Source organism: Myxocyprinus asiaticus, chromosome 36, assembly GCF_019703515.2.
Source record: "Myxocyprinus asiaticus isolate MX2 ecotype Aquarium Trade chromosome 36, UBuf_Myxa_2, whole genome shotgun sequence".
Taxonomy (NCBI): domain Eukaryota; kingdom Metazoa; phylum Chordata; class Actinopteri; order Cypriniformes; family Catostomidae; genus Myxocyprinus; species Myxocyprinus asiaticus.
In genome coordinates this window covers 10,624,363-10,647,691 of record NC_059379.1, presented here as the reverse complement: position 1 = coordinate 10,647,691, position 23,329 = coordinate 10,624,363, and the positions used below count along the sequence as shown (strand labels likewise).

The following is a 23,329-nucleotide window of genomic DNA, read 5'->3' as shown; positions in this document are numbered from 1 at the left end:
GCACGGTATTATATAGTTAGGAAAAATAGATGTCAAAAGTACTGGTAATTTGGTCAGATACTAAATAATACTAATAATAATACTTAACTCAATACTAAGATAAAAAAAAATTAAAAAACGTAACAATACCGGTCTTTCTGCAGTATCTGTAGTTCCGACTCAATTCGGTACTTGCGAACAGCTGTTCACGAGCGCTCTTCAGCATTTATAGTACTTTTTAGGGGCCGTTCACACCAAACGTGTTTTTGTGTGCATCGTAGGGCTTTGCCGAAATATACATATATCGATATATCGCAATATTTTTTTCACAATATTGAATCGATACTTTGGATCCCTATATCGATACTTTTTTTCATTTATTTGTGCTTTCATATCATTTGCAACATTTCAATAATGAAGCAGTAGTTCATACAAATAAGCACAAACTCTGAGATCTGTTACTCAGTGCAGTCAGAGCTGCTACTATGAGGCATGAGAGAGACTGAAACTGAACCTGTATGATTCACTTTTCTATAACAGATGTCTGGTTCCATCTCTCACATTTGGCACAGTTTCAATTGCCATTTAATAATGATATCTTGTGGTAAAAGACGCTGGCTACCACCCCTGGAGTTCACTAGTTCAAATCCCAGGGCGTGCTGAGTGACTCCAGCCAGGTCTCCTAAGAAACCAAATTGGCCCGGTTGCTAGGGAGGGTAGAGTCACATGGGGTAACCTCCTTGTGGTCGCTATAATGTGGTTCGTTCTCGGTGGGGCGCGTGGTGAGTTGAGCGTGGATGCCGCGGTGGATGGCTTGAAGCCTCCACGCGCTATGTCTCCGTGGCAATGCGCTCAACAAGCCACATGATAAGATGCGCGGGTTGGCGGTCTCAGACGCGGAGGCAGCTGGGATTCGTCCTCCGCCACCCGCCACCCTAACCCACCCGGATACGCGACCACGAGGACTTAAAAGCGCATAGGGAATTGGGCATTCCAAATTGGGTAAAAAAAAAAATTAAAAAAAAAATGTAAATAAAAATAATGATATCTTAACGTATCGAAGTGCATTCAATCGTGACATATGTATCCCGATACATATCATATGGTGAGTTTTGGCGACACTCAACCCAAGTCCGTCGCAGCTCTTTTTCATTGTTTTTATACGTAAATATGCACTAGACTGACATTTTTGACTGTTCGCTGTTTTTTAATTTTTTTAAGTTTTTAGACGCTGTGTCAGGTAAAAAATAAAGTCAAGTTTTAAAAGCATGTCTCAAGACAACTGCGTTCTGATATGCATTGCATTATATGCCATTACTAGCTTTTTCTAGTGCAAGAACACATTCAGTCTGAACTGTCCCTTATAATACCTCATAGTATCCGTCACTAGTGTGGTATAAAAACTAGATTCGCTCACCCACATTGGGCATCACATCGCTACTTATTTGGTACTTTTAAATAACCTTAGCGAGCAAGAGTTCTGTAAGAAAAAAGGACATAAAGTACTGCTTAAGTGATGCTTCGCAATATACTTAGCCTAAGCGGAACTAAAAATAGAGGTGTTTAATTTAACCAGTTAAATAAAGAGTCGCTGGAAAAGTACCCGCAACAGAGTTAGAGACATAAAAAGACAACAAAAAAGAGTCCTGTGTGGGGAAAAAAAAAAGGCTCAAATTCGGGAAAACACTAGGCATATAATGCAGTGTATGAGTAACAATGCCTTTAGACTTACCTTGACTCCGTCAGCCTTTTTGTTGAGTAAGCTTTTGCATGCTGTAGGAAACACAGAAAGATTGAATTACTACTTACATAATGAGTGACAAAAATGACGTACATCTCTGGATATTCCAAATAAATCACCCTATAAAACATTGAATAATCTACTGGCTTTCCATTCTGTAATTTATAGGAATAGAGGGCTTGGAATGTAATGCTGACCTGCATTCTTTTTGACCACAGGAGAAAATTTTCATTGATCTTTTCATATCTGTTTAATCCTAATAAATTTTGAAGCTTTGGGAGATGAAAAAACAGTATAAGGTATATAATGTGAGAATACTTTTTTGAGGCGTCGATAAAATTACTTGCTTCAAAACATACTCAATGAGAAACTTGATTTAAAGAGGTCATTTCACGAAGAATCAAATTGTCTTGATTTTTTTTTAATAAATGTTTAGTATTTCACCAATCTGAGAGCAGACAAATTAATTTGTTCTCCATTTGAGGTCGCAGACATAATGAGGGAAAATCATTACAAATGTACGCAATTGATTTTCCTTTAAATGCAAGTCTTATTTCCCAGAGGGCTTGTTTCAGAGGTCTCGAGTCAGTGTAGTGGAAGTACACTTCAGAGCACCTCAGAGAATAATCAAATGACTTGTGTGAGGCCTTTACAAATGGTCAAGAATGACAAAAACTCATCAGGTCTCACATTCAGAATTCCTATTAAGCACCTTACCTTCTATAAACAAAACAAAAGAAAAGAAAGGACTGCAAGATTGAAAGGTAAAATGTCCATTTAGTAGCAGAGAGAAAGAGTTAAAAGATGGCAGGCATTGTTTGCATTGCAGGCCTGCTTTCATGCTTGACTAATCATGAGGTGAGAGGTGATGGAGGCAGATGCAATTTACCTTACGGTCAGCCATGCAGTGCCAACAACATTAAACCACGAGTTCTATAATGCAGTGCACTGATAAGGGTGTCTTAAAGGGATAGTTGGAATGGTTCAGCCAAAAATGAAAATTCTGTCATAATTTACTCATAACTGTTTTTAAGGGGGGTAGCAAGGAAAATCTAGGGGTGCAACGGTCCCCTCCCCCCTCCTCCTTAGACCCGGCCTCAGTTTGGAGGGACATGAGGGTGAGTGAATGATGACAGAATTTTTCTTTCTGGGTCAACCCTTCCTTTAAACTCATTACAGTACAACTGTCTAACACATCTCTACAGTAACTATGTCACAAGGGATTTACAGACTGTGGCGGGGGAAGCTGAACCATCAGTTTTCTGTTATACTGCTGAACAATCAGATGGATACAGAGCCCCCAGGACGGCCCGCTGCAATCATACCTCTATTAGAGAGATAGGATGTGACATGATTAAAGAGAGAAATTTTCAGATCGACTATTTCGACTAACGTTCAGACATAACGCAAAACATTGCAGCAAGCTTCCTTAATTACTAGATCATTTAGATCTATCAATCTACTTATATCATTATATTGTGGAAAAAAGTAACACGTACACTTTAAATAACAGGGGTGTAACGATGCATCATTCTGACAGTGAAACGTCAAATTGATTGAAGAATTTATATAATCACTTATAATTTCACAATGTGTTATGCATTAATTTCTTATGCAAAATTTCTTCATTAAAGAAACGGTAAAGCAACCTATTGAGCTTTTGACCTATTAAGTTGCACAAATGCACCAAATCCATGTTACCAAGCATGTACTGTATATGTTCAATTGTATTTAGCATGTCTTTCAAGATATTCTGAATCTTACCAAATGATTGAATACCGACCATGCATAAATAACTGCATTTGAATCAAAGCAATGCAAATATTCACACCCCCATTAAATAATAAGGCTCCAAAAAGGGGAGGAGTTCATAAAATCGATTACAACAGCCATTCAATTTTTTTTTCTTAACAGGAAAATAACATTTGTGCAGGCAACAAATGATGATAGAATTACAGGCAACATAGCTGACATAAACTAAGATTGTTACACAGCATGCCTTATCTTACAAATCAATTGATAAGTAAGTCTTATTTTGGTAATATAAGGATAAAGTGAGGGATAACAACAATTGATGCACTGTTATTACCGGCTATTTAGCTGGAAGACTGGCTTTTATGATGAGAGAGTGTAACAAGTTATAAGCACTTACTGGTTGTAGCCCAGAACTGATGGAGAGCATTGATTGGACTGCTCCAAAGTATATTAAAGGAATACTCCAGGTTAAATACAACTTAAACTCTGTGAATTACCACAGAAAATGATTTTGACTGATCCCTCAGTTTGTAAAAAAAGAATGGAAAACATATTTACACTCATACACTTTCAATGGAATTTTCTGTGGTGACTGAAAATGCATACACAATTGGCATACTGTCAATTACACTATTCTGAACAGCCTACTACTGTAACATTGCATTTGCTTTTAAAAAAAATTCCAGCAAGACAGCAAAGTCTTCTTGTTTGCTGGTTTCCATATTCCTGAGGGATCCGAGCAGATGTTTAGTAGCTTAGCTTAACAGTTCTCTTCTGTTCCTCTTCATTATGAAGATATCAAGAAGTATTCTCCAACACTGACAGCAGCTCAGACGCAGTTAGTAGGAGATGGCAGCAGCTTGACATTTACACAAAATGAAAGACAGCTGTCCCAGCCTTTGGTAAGTGTGGGACAATTCAATACGATCAGATCAATTTCTATAACACACGTGGACCCTCTATGAGGGTCTTGAACCAGCATTCTCCCTGAGACACTGTCAACAGTGCCATCCGTCTGCCCTCCAGGGGGCCTCTTTCCCCGCAGACCACCTGGCGATCCAGTGCCAGCTACATCGTGGTCTGACGACTGGCAGCAAGCCAACCCCGCTCCTGCCCGTCCATGTGTTTAAACCCCCTGCGCTCTCAGTAAAGGGGGAAGTAAGAGTTGAAAGGAGAGTGGTAGGGCAATGGTGGCTTGGCTGGGCTGCACAGGTCTGCTTTAGTTAATGACAAAGAACAAAGATCGTAGAACATCTAAAAAAGTGGCTCTCAACTGGTGGGTTGCAACCAGAAAATGTGTTGTAGGTCTGTTCTGACACGGTCACGGAAAGCAAGGAAAAAACGCATTAACGCGAAAAAGTGCAATCCCCACGTAAAGTTAGAATAGCAAAATGAATAGGCTTAGTAACTTTTAAAAAGGAGGAGAAAATGCTTTGCATTTTCTGTTTTGTTGTTGATGTCAAAGGCTGTGTCCAATCAAACTCTACTGTATTTTGACAAAATTTTATCTATTACTTGGTAGAAGTTAGCTAAATTAAAGGAACGTTTCTGGTTCAATACAAAGTTCATCTCAATCGACAGAATTTGTGGCCACAAAAATGTCGTTTTAATTGTTACTCGTAAATAAAAAATAAATAAATAACAAAAATCGAACATTGCGGTTACAGTAAGGTACTTATAATGGAAGTGAATGGGGTCAGTCCACAAACATTCAAATACACGCTGTTTCAAAAGTATAGCCACAAGACGTAAACATTATATGTGTTGACATGATTTTAGTGTGATAAAATTGCTTACTAACCTTATTTGTGTAAAGTTTTATGTAATATAACAACCTTGTTTTTGTGACAACATAATGGCGGTAAAACCCAGTAATCTGGTTAATGTGTAACGGCGGTAAATCCCTGATTTTCTCACACTAAAATCATGTTAATGCGTCTTACGTCCTGTGGCTTTACTTTTGCAATTTAAAAATGCAAAAAGTTTGCATTTTAATGTTTATAGACTGGCTCCATTCACTTCCACTGTAAGTGCCTTAAAGAAATAGTTCACCACCCTCATGCCATCCCATGCGTATGACTTTCTATCTTCTGCAGAACACAAATAAATATTTTTAGAAGAATATCTCAGCTCTGTAGGTCCATACAATGCAAGTGAATGGTGACCAGAACTTTGAAGCTCCAAAAAGCACATAAAGGCAGCATAAAAATTAGTCCATACGACTCCAGTGGTCAAATCCATATCTTCAGAAGCAATATGATAGGTGTGGGTGAGAAACAGATCAATAGTTATGTCCTTTTTTACTATAAATCTCCACTTTCACTTCCATTTTCTTTTGTTTTTTTGGCGATTTGCATTCTTCGTGCATATCGCCACTTACTGTTCAGGGCAGGTCAAAGGTGGAGATTTATAGTCAAAAAGGACTTAAATATTGATCTGTTTCTCACTCACACCTATATCGCTTCAGAAGACATGGATTTAACCACTGGAGTCTTATGGATTACTTTTATGCCTCCTTTATGTCATTTTTGGACCTTAAAAGTTCTGGTCACCATTCACTTGCATTTATCAGAGCTAAAATATTTTTCTAAAAATCTCTGTTTGTGTTCTGCATAAGAAAGAAAGTCATACATATCTGGGATGGGATTAAGGTAAGTAAATGATTAGAGAATTTTCATTTTTGGGTGAACTATCCCTTTAATGTAACTGAAATTTTGCTTGTTTTTAAAGGAACGAAGGACAAATCTAAAAACACATTTTGTGGTAATCCATGTTATGCCACAAGTGCTGTCGACTGAGCATAACTGTACTGCAGCAGGAACATTCTTTTAAGTAGATGTCAACATGGACAGGTTGCATGACATGCCCTCATCCATTAACAAAACTATGAAAAGTTCAAAGACAATAATGTATGGCCCAGACTGCATTAAATACAGGTTCACTTTCAATGAGGACTACAATGTGTTTTGTGTGGTGAATTCTTGGCTGCCTATGTACTGAAGTTTATGATATTCATAAATGTCAATGTTTGATTTTAAGCACACTTTTGTTTACCTCCAAATGCTTATTTTGGTACTGTGTTTGGTAGCAATTTGATGTCCAATCTAAAATCTGGGTCCTGAAGTAAAACCAGTTCAGAACCACTGATCTAAGGTGTACTGATGGCATATGACCAGGGTCCTATATCTTCAGCTAAAGCAGACTTTACTTAAATGCTATTTAATAGCAAATAACACCTTTAAGCTGATAAGCAGGGAAGGAAGAAGCCAGAAAAGGGCTAAAGCATTTTAACCAAGAATGAAAGAAAGAGAAAGAGAAATAAGTCTAATCAAAGGAGAAGCAGCGACATAAGCAATTTTCTACTCCATGCAGACAATAATGCATGCCAGCCGATGGTGGGTCTCGCCATGGTGATTGTTAACAAGAATCCAGCCCAGCAGTATTGTTCAGATTGTTTAGCCAAGAGTCCTTTGTGTATCAATTAAAGTCTATACAGACAATGTTTGTTCACAGCAGATAAATGTACACCTTTCGAAAGCTGAACAAATACTAAAATGGTTTGAATGTCACTGTATTTGTCCTACAGCAATAGTGCTGCATCACAATCTGCAGCTGCTTAAACCCTAATAATATGAGTTTATTTTGTTAATTTTATTCATCATTATTTTTAGTTAAACATACATAAAACAAGTTACATTTACTCGAGAAGCAAAAATGTCCAAGGCATGTTTTAAGATTATATTTTATATATTATACATGTATTAATTACGTTTATTTTTCTTAACTTCTTAGCAAATAATTTTTTAGTGTGCTCTAAGCATAAACCTTACTACAGTTTGTTATATGTATGCTTAAAACAAGAAAAAATCTATTTTGCCAATGGGGTAGAAAAAATAAACGTATGAAAACAGTTCCAATTACCTGAATTCCGATTATCAAGGTTATTAAGTAAATGTATCTATTTCGAAGGATATTTAGATATTTTACACACACACACACACACACACAAAAAAAATAGTGAACGAAAGAGAGAAAATACTAATTATTTTTAGCACTGAAAAACTAAGTTAACTAATCCTGCTTCAATATTTCCAGCAACTTGTGGGGTTATTACAAAGCTAAATGAATATTAAAGTTACGCACCAATAAAAACATGGCTGAAAAAATAAAATAATGCATGCTGTTCCATAAACTCTTCCAGACACATCGTCTGAAAGCACGACGTATATGTGAGAGATGAAAATTCAAATGTGAGAACTTTTCTAAGACTATATAGCAAAGGTCGTTTATGAGAGTGAAGAGCTAAACCAAATAATTGATGCAAGAGATGGCAGGAGAGGCAGGCTTCTTATTGGCTGCATGCTGATTGGGTAGAGCAGAGGCAGGGCAGGGTTAGGGGGCATTGTGGAGGGGGGGTCCACTGGGTCCCCCTGGTGGTGAGGTGAGGAGATGCACTCTCACATACCTTCCTGTGCAAGCGCAGCAGTGCTTGTGGTGGGAGCAGCAGGGCTGGTATGCTGCCGGCCCACTATTGGACAGAGAGGTGTTGAATTGGGAGAAGCTATGCATATTTTTTTAAACCCTCTAATGAACAAGTGTAAGAAATCTAAGTTAAAGGGATGGTTCACCCAAAATTAAAATTCTGTCATCAGTTACTCACCCTCACCCCTCCAAACTGTATGACTTCCTTCCATGGAACACAAAAGGAGGATTTTTAAAGAATGTACTAGTCACTCTTTTCCAAGAGCAATTACAGTAGATAGAGCTTTAAAGTTCTCCTTCTGTTTTCCATGGAAGAAAGAAATTCATACAGGTTTGGAACAACCTGAGGGTGAGTAAATGATAACAAAATGTAATTTTTTTGGGTGAACCATTCCATTAAGTATAAAAAGAACAGGCTCTGGTGCAAAGAAAAGTGACACCTATGCAAACCACAGCTATAATGAATCCCTAAAAATGTCATATTTCATACTCTTCTGTTCAGGGAGTATGAAAAAGGCCTGCATTATTCTTTAAAATGACAACGAACACAAAGGTTATTGATATTCCTTCACTGTAATACCTCAAACTTCAGAATAAAACCTTAAAAGCTCAATGAAATAGAGATACAGAGTCCCAAAGACCCTTCTTTCCCTTAGATCTTTAATTGCATCAGAAAAAGTCCAAAACTTAATACTCAATCCTGTAATGCAAAGCTCTGGATTCCCAAGTTAAGTTTCCCTCCATTTAATAACTGCGCCAACCTGATAGAAATCTTTTACACAGTATAAACTAAAGCAAAACTACAAGAGGAGGGCCACTTTCATCCATGACTCTGCATTGTCCTGCCTGATCCCAAGAGAATGAGGGAACTCACCTGAGAAGTTTCTAGACACCAGCATAGTAGTGAGAATGGCTCCCTGAAAAAAAGAACAAATGCAGACGAAAAATAGAGTCGTCAGTCTACGGCAATGGGACATTCAGCACTAATTACCCCAGGGAAGGCACAGTGGGGGTAGAGTTTTTAAGGCTCTTTAAACCTATGCTGTACCTTGAGCTTTCTACGAGCGTTGAACTTGCGCAAGCACTCCACTGTCTCCTGGCGATGCATCATGGACGCCACAGTGGAACGTTGCTGAAATGAAAGTATGCAAGACAGAGTAAAATTCTGCACATCAACATTACTCAGGTATTCAACCTAATGTAGAGTCATTAAACATGAAGTGGGTTTAAATGGCAACACATCAACATATCAACTTATTCTGAGAGCTCCTGATATACTCCCCCCTATGTTCTTCCAAACCCATATGCCATTTTTTCTGTGCTACACAAAAATTGAAATTCACAAAAGTAGTCCATAAGACTTGTGTGACATATTCCAAGCATTCTGAAACCATACAATAGTTTTATGTGTGGAACGGACCAAAATTATACGTTGTTTTCTTCACCTCTATTCAAGTTTGCATCTAGCCCGTGTCCACATCCAGATTTTAAAAAGGCGCTTTAATGTCATTGGCGCCTAAATGGCATTGGTTCTAGAGGTCTGCATGGGCCTTAAAGGGATAGTTCACCCAAAAATGTAAATTCTCTTATCATTTACTCACCCTCATGCCATTCCATATGTGTATGACTTTCTTTCTTCAGCAGAACACAAAAGTGGATTTTTTGAAAAAATATCGCAGCTCTGTAGGTCCATACAATGCAAGTGAATGGTGATCAAACCTTTGTAGCACCAAAAATCACATAAAGGAAAAAAGTAATCCATATGACTCCAGTGTTTAAATACATATCTTCAGAAGCGATATACTAGGTGTGGGTGAGAAACAAAACAATGCTTATGTACTTTTTACTCTAAATCTCCACATAACTTTCAGATGTAAAAGTGAAAGTGGAGATTGATAGTAAAAAAAAGGACTTCAATTTTGATCTGTTTCTCACCCACACCTATTATATTGCTTTTAAAGATATGGATTTAACCACTAGAGACTTATGGATTACTTTTTGCCATTTTTGGAACTTGACAACCATGGTCACTACGAGCTGTCATTATATGGAAAAGAGCTGCATGAAGAGCTGTATTTGTAATCCACTGAAAAATAACAGTATACGGGTTTGATAAGATGATGACAGAAATTTCATTTTTGGGGAAACCGTTCCTTTAAACTCCAAAAGGGTTCATAGCATTCCCATTGGATTTATGTTACTCAGGGCATTTGGGAAATGTAGTCCTTGGCACAGATAACTTACGCAGACCCAAGGGTGCTTGAGGGCCTGCTCTGCAGTGATTCTCTTAGCTGGGTTGATGGTCAGCATTTGGTTAATGAGGTTCTTGGCCTCGGGGGTGACCGTGTCCCACTCCGGAGATGGAAACTGTGGGGACAACAGAACAGAATCATGACCAAAATGTTACGAAGCAATCTATATGCAGCACGAGAATGACTTGAGTGCTTTTCACACCAGAGATGTACTGACACAGAAACAGAGCAGTCTGTGCCAGAGACTAATGAAATTAAATTTATCACGGAAGCAGCGTCCAGGATTCAATGAGTCACGGCAGTGCGTCCGCTTGCTCTCGAACTATTGGCCACGGCTGGTGCTCTAATCATGGCGCTTCCGTATTTCACACCTCACCGCTTCATTTGCAGCCCTTAACAAGAAGATTGGTCTTGTAATTAGCCAATAAAAATCTGTGTCCGTTTCCGTGTGGAATCGGTGTTGTACCACCTCTGTCATACCAGGAGATCTTCAACGTGGCCATTACAAATAATATGTGTGTTCCAAGAAAACCTTGGGCAGGTTCCAGGAAGTCTAATTTGTTTGTGCATCAAGCGGTATTGCATCAGCTAAAATTAGTGTGTGGATGGTACTTAGAAACACTGCAGGTGCTCATAAGCCCTTTTGGCTTAGGGCACTGTTACTACATGTCAAGGGTGGGGCTTTTTTGCACCGCTGTGAGCTGCTTCAGCAAAGACGGACACTCCAGATTGCAAACGGTGCATCCAAACATGAGCACATGGCGGGAAAGTGGAGAGAGACAGAATCTGGTTACGGATGAAGAGACACAACTGCACCTTATTGATTGTGGTCGCATGATGGAAGGTTACAAGAGAGTACGTTTTCTAAGCCACTGAGCTCATTGGTATGGTTTCTCAATTTGGCTCAACTGTGGTTCTGCTGCTAATAAGGTGAATTAGGTGGCACATGCCATGCGAGGGAAGAAATGTGTGCTCTGAAACAGATTTTGCCATACTCCTTATATTGAAGTAGATTTGTTTGTGCAGCTATTAGTGGGCAGGACTGTTTTATGGTATTTACATGAGTGAGTGATGAAGAAACACGGAGTAATGCGAAAATACAGAGCAGGACCTAACCCAAACAAGCCGAGAGGAACTCATTTTTGAGGGGTGTTGATATGCAAAATATAAAATGCGCAGAATTGACTTGTTTACGGTTGCTATACTTTGTCTTATATTACCTGGTATTAATTTTTAAAAAGTTAACATCGCTATGATGGGGTTTGGAGCAAATGGGTATGCAAAAAAAGTGAAAAGGGTCCATTGATCACAGGTGTCCGTATATCAGATGTTTGAGCAACTATTTTCGAACGTGGCTCATCCAATAAGAATTTAGCCTCATCCTCTTAACAGTACTAGTTTTTACTGTTTTAAGTCTTTAGTTTTGAAACCAAGTTTTATAGTATAACGTGAAGCTCTTTTTGCACTTACGCCAGACTTGTAATTCATTTGTTATGAAAAATCGTATCTTTTTGTTTGTGTCAATAAAAAAGAAAAGAAATGAGACAAAGTATATTTCATTTGTGAAATACTTACCTGGAGTATCCAAATACAGGCATTGCTTTATGGTTACTTAAAAAAAAAAAAAAAAAAAAAAATTGACCATTATTTCTTTGAATTAAAGCAAAAATAACTATATGATGATGATGATGGTGTATATACTATGGCTATCAACTGATTCGATTTTTAATCAAATTACTTACATGAGATGCCGATTAATAAATCAAAATAATCACATTTAATTGCATATATCAGTATTTGCTGAGAAAGTCTCCTAAATTAAGATCAATATATAATAATCAAAATAATTTAAAATATAGCCAAACAGCTTTTGTAGCATCTCACTGTGATTGTGTCACGTTTTACTGGCTTTCAGCATCTTGCGCATAAACACCGAAACATGAAGGTTGTACTTCAAGCTTACATTACTCCGTTGGTAGGAGTATATAAAAGCGATAAATTGACAGCCTTAATATATACACTTTTTGTGTAATAAAACATAATGCCCACTCTTAGGCTAACGGCCCAGTCCTGTCTATAAGTTTAGCACCACCAAAACCCCCTCCACCAGATGGTGAAAAAAGAGCCTTTGCTCCATTTTCACAAGGGCACAGGAGTTACATAATCTCTTTCCTTTTATTTGTCCCATACATTTTTATGAATGAACACCAATCTAGGGCACTTACTCACAGCATGTCCTGCCACATATGTCCGAATATTCAAGACTTTGATGACTATAAATTTTAATGCAATTGATAGACATTTAAAAAATAAAAATAACACACACACACACACACACACACACACACACACACACACACACACACACACACACAAATTAAACAATGAGCATAGACATTCTGGGACAAGGTGGCTGTTTCTAAGCAGAGCCCATCTCTCTGCAATGCGTCAGGGTGGGCCTGACATAATCAATAACAGCACCAGTAGCTCAAAATTGCACCCAATCAGAAATTACCCAGACACTGGGACCACACTGAGCATCTGTTGCAATCATAACTCTTCACTTTCTGCAACAACAACAATAGCAACAAAAGTAATGCTGGAACAATTATAATCATCATTAAAATCATATTCTTAATGAGTATCTTTGTCTTGTTTTTTTGATAAAAATATCTAAACAATGAGTTAAAATTAGTTATTTTCAGTGGATAGCAAAATTGTGTAATAATTAAGACTTATTTTTGTCGCAATGGCACCTTTTTCATTGTTTTTCACTTATGCATGCTTAATAAAAGTCAAATGTGCTTAAATATGCTTAAACAAGTAAAAATGCTTAGGTTTAAAAAAGACAACACACACATACACACACACACACACACACACACACACACACACACACATATATGTTTAATATTTATCTTAATATTTTCTGTTATATTTATTTTTATTTTTGTATTTATTTATTTTTTGAATTATTGTGTATTTCTAAATACAGTATATATTTTATTCACTTATTTTTACTTTATTTTATTATCTGTTGTTGTTTTTCTCTGTGCACTGGAAGCTTCTGTCACCAAAACAAATTCCTTGTGTGTGTACGCATACTTGGAAATAAATCATTCTGATTCTTCTAATTCTGATTATCTCAGAATATAAGTCTTAACATCTTACACAGTTTTGTTATCGGGTGAATTTCTTGTTCTAAGAATGTTTAGATCATTTTACAAAAAAAAACAAAAACAAGACAGGTATTCATTGGAAATGTTTTGTTTTATTATTATTACTATTATTTTAATTTTACTTTATTTTTATTTATTTTTTTTTCAGTGCAATTGAAGCAGGAACTATTATTTTTACTAGAGTTTAGGGGCTCTATTTTCATGACCATGCTAGGCTCAACGACCATGCGGCAATTTTATCAAATGTTCGTGACAGCCTTTATTCCAAGCACAATTTTCATGCCAGTGCAATGTACAAGCAGCCGTGGGTAGAAGAGTTTACGCTATCTGTGGGTGTATGCATGCAAACTGTGGGCGTACTGTTTGTTCATGAAGAGGCGCAAGAGCACTTAGCAATTTTCCTGAGAAATATGTCACTGCGCTAAGACGTTTGAAAAAGTGTAAACTCAGTTCATGCATTTGCAGTTTGGGAATTCCACCAGCAGATGATCTCAAAGAGCTATCGATTACACTAGTCATGATTTGTGATTAAGTAAATCAATCCGATTAATAATATAATTATAATAATAGTTATCACAATAATAAAAATAACTTTATTTTGTATAGCGCCTTTCCAAAGCTCAAGGATGCTGTACAGAAATTAAACAAAAAACATTAAACAAAGAAACAACTATCAAATATACATTACAAAACAATGAATAATAGGAGAGAAGCAGGTGAGACATGGGCGAGCAGGATGATCGCCAACAGGCCCAGAGAGGTCTATAGAGAAAATACATCACATACATTGCATTCCAGAGCATTGCATACAGCCCATGCCTTATGAATGGGTTTGAAAAGTCTTCATTTATATTGACTTTTCTTGGCAAGGAATGGATTATTTAATAGGATGCAGATGGTGCAATAACCAGAGATAAACCTCAAAATTAAATTGCACTTGACCCAGCACACTAGCACTTGGTGCGTGCAGTTTAGGCACCCCCTTAGACTACGTGCATGCTTGCACAAAAATATCAATACTTCATGGCCATGCCCACCGACTTTGCATGTATGACGTATTTCATAGCGCTTAAAATAGTTCCCTAGTTCTTCAGTTCAACCTTCGTTAATTAATGATTTATCGTATGTCTCTCTTGGCCTATTACTGCCTTCCATTTAATTCCTTGAAAAGTAAGTCTGTTAAATTCTATTCCAAGTGATATCACAAATGTTCACAGCAAGTTATTGAACAGTATCCTGCTGGGAAATTCCAGTGCTCTTCAATAAGAATGTATTGTAGATACATTGTGATGTGTCGTCTAAAATAAAACAAGTCTCACTAGACTGATTTATGAAACAGCTTTACAAGTTCATTGAGACTGGACCAATTAGAACATCATAAGTATAACATTACTTCAAAATATTGACACAAATATGGCCACAGAAAATGTGGAGGGCAAAGACCGTTTTATGTTTTTAGTCAATGCCCCAGTAGAAAGACCTAATGGTGCATTGAAAGACCAATCAGATTGAGGGAATTTTGGAATGGCTGGACTAAACTTTTGCAGAAAAAATGCCAATGAGAGCGAAAGACAGAGCAGTAACACTGGCAGACAGCTGTACTTACATCATAAGCTCCTGCCTTGATCTGCTGGTATAACTTGTGCTGATCTTCATCCCAAAATGGAGGGTAACCCACCAGTAGAATGTATAGGATTACACCTGAGGACAAAAGAAAGATAGAATGTAAAGGTGACTATGACCCCATTTACACCTGGTATTAAGATGCGTTGGGTGATCCGATCCCATGTGTTCAGGCGAGATACATCGCTGTTTACACCTGGTTAATTAAATGTGTCTCCTGTGACCACTTGTGTTTGGATTTCGAGGGGAGGGTCTTTGATTTCACAACAACATACATCAATCAACATGTCAGTGTGTTACTGCATGATAATAAGCTGTGCAAAAGTCATAAAAAACAAAGAAAGCACGAATAAAACTGTTGCGCTGTTTCTCCCAGATGCAGGTGAAATTAATTATATGCACTAATGCAACATTTCGAGCAGAATTATCCATTGTTTTAGTAGAGTACCTGTGGTAACCTGAGCTTCAGATGTGTGTGCTTGTCATCTGTGTCCCTTCATGCTGAATCTTATCTGATTCCTTTTAAAGCTGCTCGTAATGGTAAATTTAAACTCTTGTTGTAGCTCAGTGGTTGATTGACAGGTGAGGGGTGACGCCTTACTGCTGTCCTGGACGCTTTCAAGATGGATTGGTGTTTGCACCTCAAATGCAATGTGGTCACATGCCTTTTTGACTACCTCCATATGTGTTTTTTGTGATCCGATCACAAAATGTATGGAACCACGTTTACACCTATATTTAACGCTTACTTGTGACAAGATCCCCCAAGACGAGTCTTAATACCAGGTGTAAACGGGGTCTATAATGCGGTGTTCAAACTGACAACAATTTGCAGCATTTTGAATAAGAGTTGGTGCTTTGAGGCGACACAAGTGAGTAGGAATGCCTACTAGCCACCAACAGTACAGCAAATAGACAATTGACAAATTAACACTTCTAACTAGCTATGCATTCCCAGTCATTTTTATATTAGCATTTTTAAGTCATGTTTTTGTGCTTACTAAAAGTAAAATACTGAACGAGGTGAAGAAAATCACAGCCAATCAGAATATATTTGATGGGTAAAATATAAAATCTTGGGAGTGTCATTTTGGAACAAAAGCATTTTAATGATTGATAGCGATGATTAAAGGCCTTATTGAAGACTCACCACAGGCCCAGATATCCACAGGTTTGCCGTAAGGGTCCTTCCTCAAGACCTCAGGAGAAAGATAACCAGGTGTGCCTGCAAAACCTGTTTCAAAACAACAACAAAAGTTTCAAACCAACAGCTCACTGTCCATTCTGTAGTCTGAGACTTGTATAAAGTGTGTGTCAAATGTCGACCCTGTAGGCAATGTAGCTTATCCAATTAGTATTCACTAAAATGTTAATAATTTCCGGTGTGTGTGTTCGTGTGTGTGTGTGGAAGGACGATATGATGGATGGGTGGATGTATTGCTACGCCAGAGTCATACAAAGCCAACAAGGTGTGTGCCAAGATATGCTGCCAGAGGACTACATGTGCTAGAAATAGGCAGGTTTTATAAACAGCTGCTGGGATTTGGAAGCCCACTATGGTAACATAACTCAATGCTGTCCATTCATTTAACTCGTACACATGTATTTACCACCATTATTGTAGCCACAATGGTTTGCTCTTCTCCTTAGAGAAAACTCAGCATAACCTATAACCAATTTACCTCAAGATCGGGGGTCTTTAACAGAGGTTCTTCGACCCCCAGAGGGTCCACCAATCATTGCTTCTCAAACTATTCTTTGTAAAGTTATCTCAAATTATTTTTTGTTCAAAATGAAATTGCATTAAACAAAAGTTAAATACTAAAATATTAATACATTATAATTCTAAAAACTAAAATGTAATGTACAAATATGGCACTGTACATCAATAACGGCTTTGCAATGCAAGCATCATAACAAAAGTATGTAAATGCATTAATATGGTACTATATCCATGTTTTAGGCTAGGCTTAAAATGCAACACCTTTTTTTTATTAAACAAAAAAACAAAAAAAAATTATACAATATATGTAACAGATGCTCACTGCTTTCTCCCCATCTCTCTATCAACCAAGTGGTCCTTGCCTTGAAAAAGTTCACCTCTAATCAATATTTTAAACTACTGAGGCAGCAGAAATAACTAGCAGCCAGTAGAGGGCCACAGGGCCTGAGAGAACCCTGTCTGACGCTCTCCTGATAAATATTTTTCCAGTAAAGTCGGGTGTGGAAGGAGACTTTTACACAAAGCTAAAGTGTTTTTTCACACACAGACAGAAAAAGATGCATGAAAGCTAAACATGAAATGGGCTAAGAATGGCATTTAGCACGGCCAGCAAATAAGCCTTTACAGTCATTCCATTCCACTTTAGACCAGAGGTAATGGAGCGGAAAATGTCCTAACATCCTTTTAAGATAAACTGAAATAACATTACGAGAGAGAACCAGCCCTGTTGTGTGTCGGGTATGTGTACTTGTTTGGCTATACTTATGAGGACCAAATTGCAAAACAGTCCTCACAAATATACTAGGCCCTCTTGTCTAAAATCCCACTTGTGAGGATGGTCAACATATTATTTATTTTTTTATAAATGGGTCAATAATGTCTAATTTGCTAGAGCAAACATCACTATTACTATTAGCCAACAGAGTTTTTAAAAATGCATATTGTGAATATTCTTACGATTCCATTTGTGCTCCAGACATGAATGATATCTCAAATTGTGCAGCTTGTTGAAGAGAGGTATGCAATTATTTTTCTAAGCCAGATGTCCAAGTCAGACTTTAGAATTTTAGAAACAATATCTCTTACATTGACGGAGGGATCTGTGCCATATCTATGTACTAGAATCTGTTAAAGAAATATTCCGGGTTCAATACAAGTTAAGTTCAATCAACATAATTTGTGGCATAATGTTGTTTAACACAAAATTTAATTTTGACTCATTTCTTTTCTTTCTTTCTATATTTTATTTTATCCCCTTTTCTCCCAAATTGGAATGCCCAATTCCCACTACTTAGTAGGTCCTCGTGGTGGCGTGGTTACTCGCCTCAATCCAGGTGGCGGAGGACAAGTCTCAGTTGCCTCCGATTCTGAGACAGTCAACCCGCACGTCTTATCTCGTGGCTCGCTGTGCATGACACCGCGGAGACTCGCAGCACGTGGAGGCTCATGCTACTCTCCGCGATCCACGCACAACTTACCACATGCCCCATTGAGATTGAGAACCCCTAATCGCGACCACAAGGAGGTTACCCCATGTGACTCTACCCTCCCTAGCAACTGGGCCAATTTGGTTGCTTAGGAGACCTGGCTGGAGTCACTAGCATGCCCTGGATTCGAACTCGTGACTCCAGGGGTGGTAGTCAGCGTCAATACTCGCTGAGCTACCCAGGGCCCCCATCCCTACTTTTCTTTAAAAAAAAGAAGCAAAAATTTCAGTTACAGTGAGGCACATACAATGGAAGTGAATGGGCCCAATTTTTGGAGGGCTTAAAAGGCAGAAATGTGAAGCTTATAATTTTATAAAATAATTTCATCATTCTTACAGTCATGTTAGAGTTTTAAGGTTTAAACCATCATCATGGCAACTAAGCTGTAAAGTTGGCTATAACTAAACAGAAAAGGTTAGTAAGTGATTTTATCACACTAAAATCATGTTAACATGCATATTGTTTGTCTTGTGGCTATACTTTTGAAAAAGTAAGCATTTTAACATTCAATAATTGTCCCTCATTCACTTCTATTGTCAGTGCCTCACTGTAATTGTGCTTTTTTTTTTTAAAGAAAAGGAAGGACGAGTCAAAATTTATTTTTGTGATAACCAACATTATGCCACAAATGCTGTCGGTTGAACTTATCTTGTATTAAACCCGGAATATTCTTTTAGGAGACTTAGAGATAGGCTCTTTTAACTTGGAACTACCTAACAACCACCCAGAATACCCTAGCAACTACCAAAAACTTGTTAGCAAATGTATAGAAACACTGAGTAAGAAACACTAAAAACCACTCTGACAACCTCAGCACCATGGGTGACCCAGAACACCCTAGCGATACACTAAAAACCACTCTGAACAACTTAGCAACCACACAGCAGTGACTTAGAATCCATCATGGTGATGATTTTTGTACAGGAAAGCAGCTGTTTTTTTGACGTACACCTCCACTGTTGTTTACACCTTTGTCTCCTGATCTTAAGCGGCGATAACATCTAACGCTTCTTCATGACAGCAATGGCTCAACTGTGAGTGTTACCACCTTGTGGACCCACAAATTAGTGCAAATAATTCCAGGCACACACGTGGCTTGAAAAATCGGGCCGCGCATGTTTAATGCTCCAGCACTCTGCTGATGATGAAATTTGTGTCGCGCCTCCTGTGCGCAGACACCTAGCATTCGTGTCTGACTGAAGTACACTTGGGGCTTAAGAGGTAGGGTTATGGTGTAGTAATAATAATTTGCTGAAACTAAACAACAATATAAGTCTTTGGGAGGTCCTCACAAGAATAAATCTACAGGTTTGTGCATGTGTGAGATGTAGAGTCAGAGAGATGTTTACCAAACCAGGCCTGCTGGTCTCCCTGCACCTCGATGGCCAGCCCAAAATCAGCCAGTTTCACTGCGGCTCCTTTCATCTTACTGGCCAACAGCAAGTTCTCAGGCTGAGGGGGAAACCAGAGGAGAAGTTTAATATGACACTCACATTTCCAACCTACAAACATAAAAAAAAAAATATTCTTTAGGATTGAAAATGACCTCTGCCCTTTTATTGTGTTGCATTCTGCCTAAAATCTCCTTTTGTGTTCCATGGAAGAAAGTCACATCATGAGAGTGAGTAAATGAAGACAGAACTTTCAATATGCCCCAAAATAAACATTTAGGCACCATCCTCCATTTTCACAGTAAAATATAGGGTGAAAAGTTGCCAATTCCTCTCCCTTTCTCAAACAAACACTTTAATATGCTTGATTTATTGGTGCTCACATGCTTTCCATTGCTCAGAGTTCACAGTCTACATTCTACATCCAAGCACAGCATTTAAATTCATGTGTTGTGAGGATGCAGGGAAATGTATGCCCATAGGTGTGAATCTCTCATTCTCCCTCATTAAACGCACAGACTATAAATGAGGAACGGTGAGACTTGCGGTGACCCCTCCCACACTTCGTCTCTCAGGCAATACCAGCAACAGTTGTCATATCACGTTCTTCACTATGGCAACCAGTCTGGGCACATTTGTGCTGCTCAGTATTGAGATCACCTACACATGGGGATGGGCAGAGTATGCGACTAATGCACAATAGAAGGACATGATAAACTGTATCTGTGTGTATGCATTATCAAAGAGACTGGCATTGCCATGGCAACACACATGCATGCTCATTTGAAACATTCACACACACACGCACAAGACACAAAGGCATAGAATGTGTAAATATACTAATAAAACATGCCTGTAATGTTTATATACAAAAGTTTGGAATAGTGTACAGATTTTGCTCTTATGGAAAGAAATTGGTACTTTTATTCACCAAAGTGGAATTCAACTAATCACAATGTATAATCAGGACATTAATAATGTGAAAAATTACTATTACAATTTGAAAAAAAAAAAAAAAATCAGAACTTCTTAAACTACTTCAAAGAGTTCTCATCAAAAAATCCTCCACGTGCAGCAATGACAGCTTTGCAGATCTTTGGCATTCTAGCTGTCAGTTTGTCCAGATACTCAGGTGACATTTCACCCCACACTTCCTGTATATTTGCCATAGATGTGGCTGTCTTGTTGGGCGCTTGTCACGCACCTTACAATCTAGCTGATCCCACAAAAGCTCAGTGGGGTTAAGATCCATAACACTCTTTTCCAATCATCTGTTGTCCAATGTCTGTGTTTCTTTGCCCACTCTAACCTTTTTTTTTTGTTTTTCTGTTTCAAAAGTGGCTTTTTCTTTGCAATTCTTCCCATAAGGCCTGCACCCCTGAGTCTTCTCTTTACTGTTGTACATGAAACTGGTGTTGAGCGGGTAGAATTCAATGAAGCTGTCAGCTGAGGTCATGTGAGGCGTCTATTTCTCAAACTAGAGACTCTGATTTACTTATCCTCTTGTTTAACTGTACATCTGGCCTTCCACATCTCTTTCTGTCCTTGTTAGAGCCAGTTGTCCTTTGTCTTTGAAGACTGTAGTGTACACCTTTGTATGAAATCTTCAGTTTCTTGGCAATTTCAAGCATTGTATAACCTTCATTCTTCGAAACAATGATTGACTGAGGAGTTTCTAGAGAAAGCTGTTTCTTTTTTGCCATTTTTGACCTAATATTGTCCTTAAGACATGGCAGTCTATTGCATACTGTGGCAACTCAAAAACAAACACAAAGACAATGTTAAGCTTCATTTAATGAACCAAATAGATTTCAGCTGTGTTTGATATAATGGCAAGTGATTTTCTAGTACCAAATTAGCAATTTAGCATGATTACTCAAGGATAAGGTGTTGGAGTGATGGCTGCTGGAAATGGGGCCTGTCTAGATTTTATCAAAAATTATTTTTTTCAATTAGTGATGGTGCTGTTTTTACATCAGTAATGTCCTGACTATACTTTGTGATCAGTTGAATGCCACTTTGGTGAATTAAAGTACCAATTTCCTTCCGAAACATACATACATATATATATATATACACACACACACACACACACACACACACACACACAGTGCCTTGCAAAAGTATTCATTCAGATCCCTGACCAATTCTCTCATATTACCGAATTACAAATGGTGCAATGAAATTTCATTCTGATTGATATTTTATTTTAAAACACTGAAACTCAAAATTAATTATTGTAAGGTGACACTGTTTTTTTGTTGCAAAATATTTTTATGAAAAATCAAAAACTGAAATATCTTGCTTGCATAAGTATTCAACCCCCAAACACTAATATTTGGTCAAGCCACCTTTTGCTGCAATAACTGCTTTAAGTCTTTTGGGCCAGCTTGTACCAGCTTTGCACACAGTGACAAAGTGATTTTGGCCCATTCTTCTTGGCAGATTTGCTCCAGGTTGTTCAGGTTGGTTGGGTGATGCTTGTGGACTGCAATTTTCAAATAGTGCCACAGATTCTCAATAGGATTGAGATCAGGACTTTGACTGGGCCACTGTAGAAAATGTATCTTTTTGTTCTTGAGCCACTCCAATGTTGCTTTGGCCTTGTGCTTGGGATCATTGTCATGCTGAATTGTCATCATCACTGTTATGGTGAATTTCCTCCCAAGCTTCAGTTTTTTAGCGGACTGAAGCAGGTTCTCTTGCAGTATTTCCGTATATTTTGCTCCATCCATTCTTCCTTCAATTCTAACAAGATGCCCAGTCCCTGCTTATGAGAAGCATCCCCACAGCATGATGCTGACCACCACCATCCTTCACTGTAGGGACGGTGTGTCTTCAGGCATAGGAAGTGTTACGTTTGCGCCACACATTGTGCTTTGAGTTTTGGCCAAAAAGCTCTATGTTGGTCTCATCTGACCACAAAACCTTCTCCCACATCGCAGCTGGGTCACTCACATGCTTTCTGGCAAACTCCAGATGTGTTTTCAGATGGTACTTTTTGAGTAACGGCTTCTTTCTTGCCACTCTCCCATACAGGCCAGCGTTTTGCAGTGCTCTTGTTATGGTTGACTGGTGCACCATTATTCCATTCCCAGCCACTGGACTCTGTAGCTCCTTCAAAGTGATTATTGGCCTCCCTGTGGCTTCTCTCACAAGTCTCCTTTTTGTTAGAGTGCTGAGTTTTGAGGGATGGCCTTTTATTGGCAGTGCCTGGGTGGTGTGGTGCAGCTTCCACTTCCTGATTATTGATTCAACTGTGCTCACTGGGATATCCAAACATTTAGATATTATTTTGTAGCCTTTCCCTAATCTATGCATTTTTATTACTTTATCTCTAACTTCTGTGGAATGCTCTTTGGTCTTCATTTTCCTTTCACAGCCTGACCAATGATCCATCAATAATGGGTTTTTTATCCAGAAAATGTGATTGCAACTTTAAATTATTCACAGGTGGATGCCAGTAGTAAAGTAATTGTGTCCTCGTTAGGGCAATTTCTTTCATCGGTGTAACGTGGCAGCTTCCACAGCACAGGGGTTGAGTACTTACACAAGCAAGATATTTCAGTTTTTTGTTTTCAACATAAAACCAATGTCACCTAACAATAATTGATTTTGAGTTCCAGTGTGTTAAAATAAAATATCAAACAGAATGAAATTTCATTGCACCATTTGTAATTCAGTAATATGAGATAATTGGTCAGGGGTCTGAATATG

General features: G+C 38.2%; 1 protein-coding gene across 15 annotated transcripts in view; it reads right to left on the bottom strand.

Moving 5' to 3' along the window:
- LOC127426935 (calcium/calmodulin-dependent protein kinase type II subunit gamma-like) overlaps nucleotides 1-23,329 on the bottom strand; it is a 125,347-nt gene that overhangs the window by 18,647 nt on the left and 83,371 nt on the right. For 10 of the 15 annotated variants that reach the window (XM_051674124.1, XM_051674125.1, XM_051674121.1 and 7 more), the window contains exons 7-14: nucleotides 19,571-19,673; nucleotides 16,162-16,245; nucleotides 14,995-15,089; nucleotides 10,202-10,324; nucleotides 9,006-9,089; nucleotides 8,832-8,874; nucleotides 7,941-8,003; nucleotides 1,712-1,752 (exon numbers count right to left, since the gene is read on the bottom strand). In XM_051674124.1, the coding sequence (XP_051530084.1) occupies nucleotides 1,712-1,752; nucleotides 7,941-8,003; nucleotides 8,832-8,874; nucleotides 9,006-9,089; nucleotides 10,202-10,324; nucleotides 14,995-15,089; nucleotides 16,162-16,245; nucleotides 19,571-19,673 (636 nt within the window). The remainder of the gene's footprint in view (nucleotides 1-1,711; nucleotides 1,753-7,940; nucleotides 8,004-8,831; nucleotides 8,875-9,005; nucleotides 9,090-10,201; nucleotides 10,325-14,994; nucleotides 15,090-16,161; nucleotides 16,246-19,570; nucleotides 19,674-23,329) is intronic. The other 5 variants (XM_051674127.1, XM_051674123.1, XM_051674129.1 and 2 more) reach the window with 1 other exon arrangement.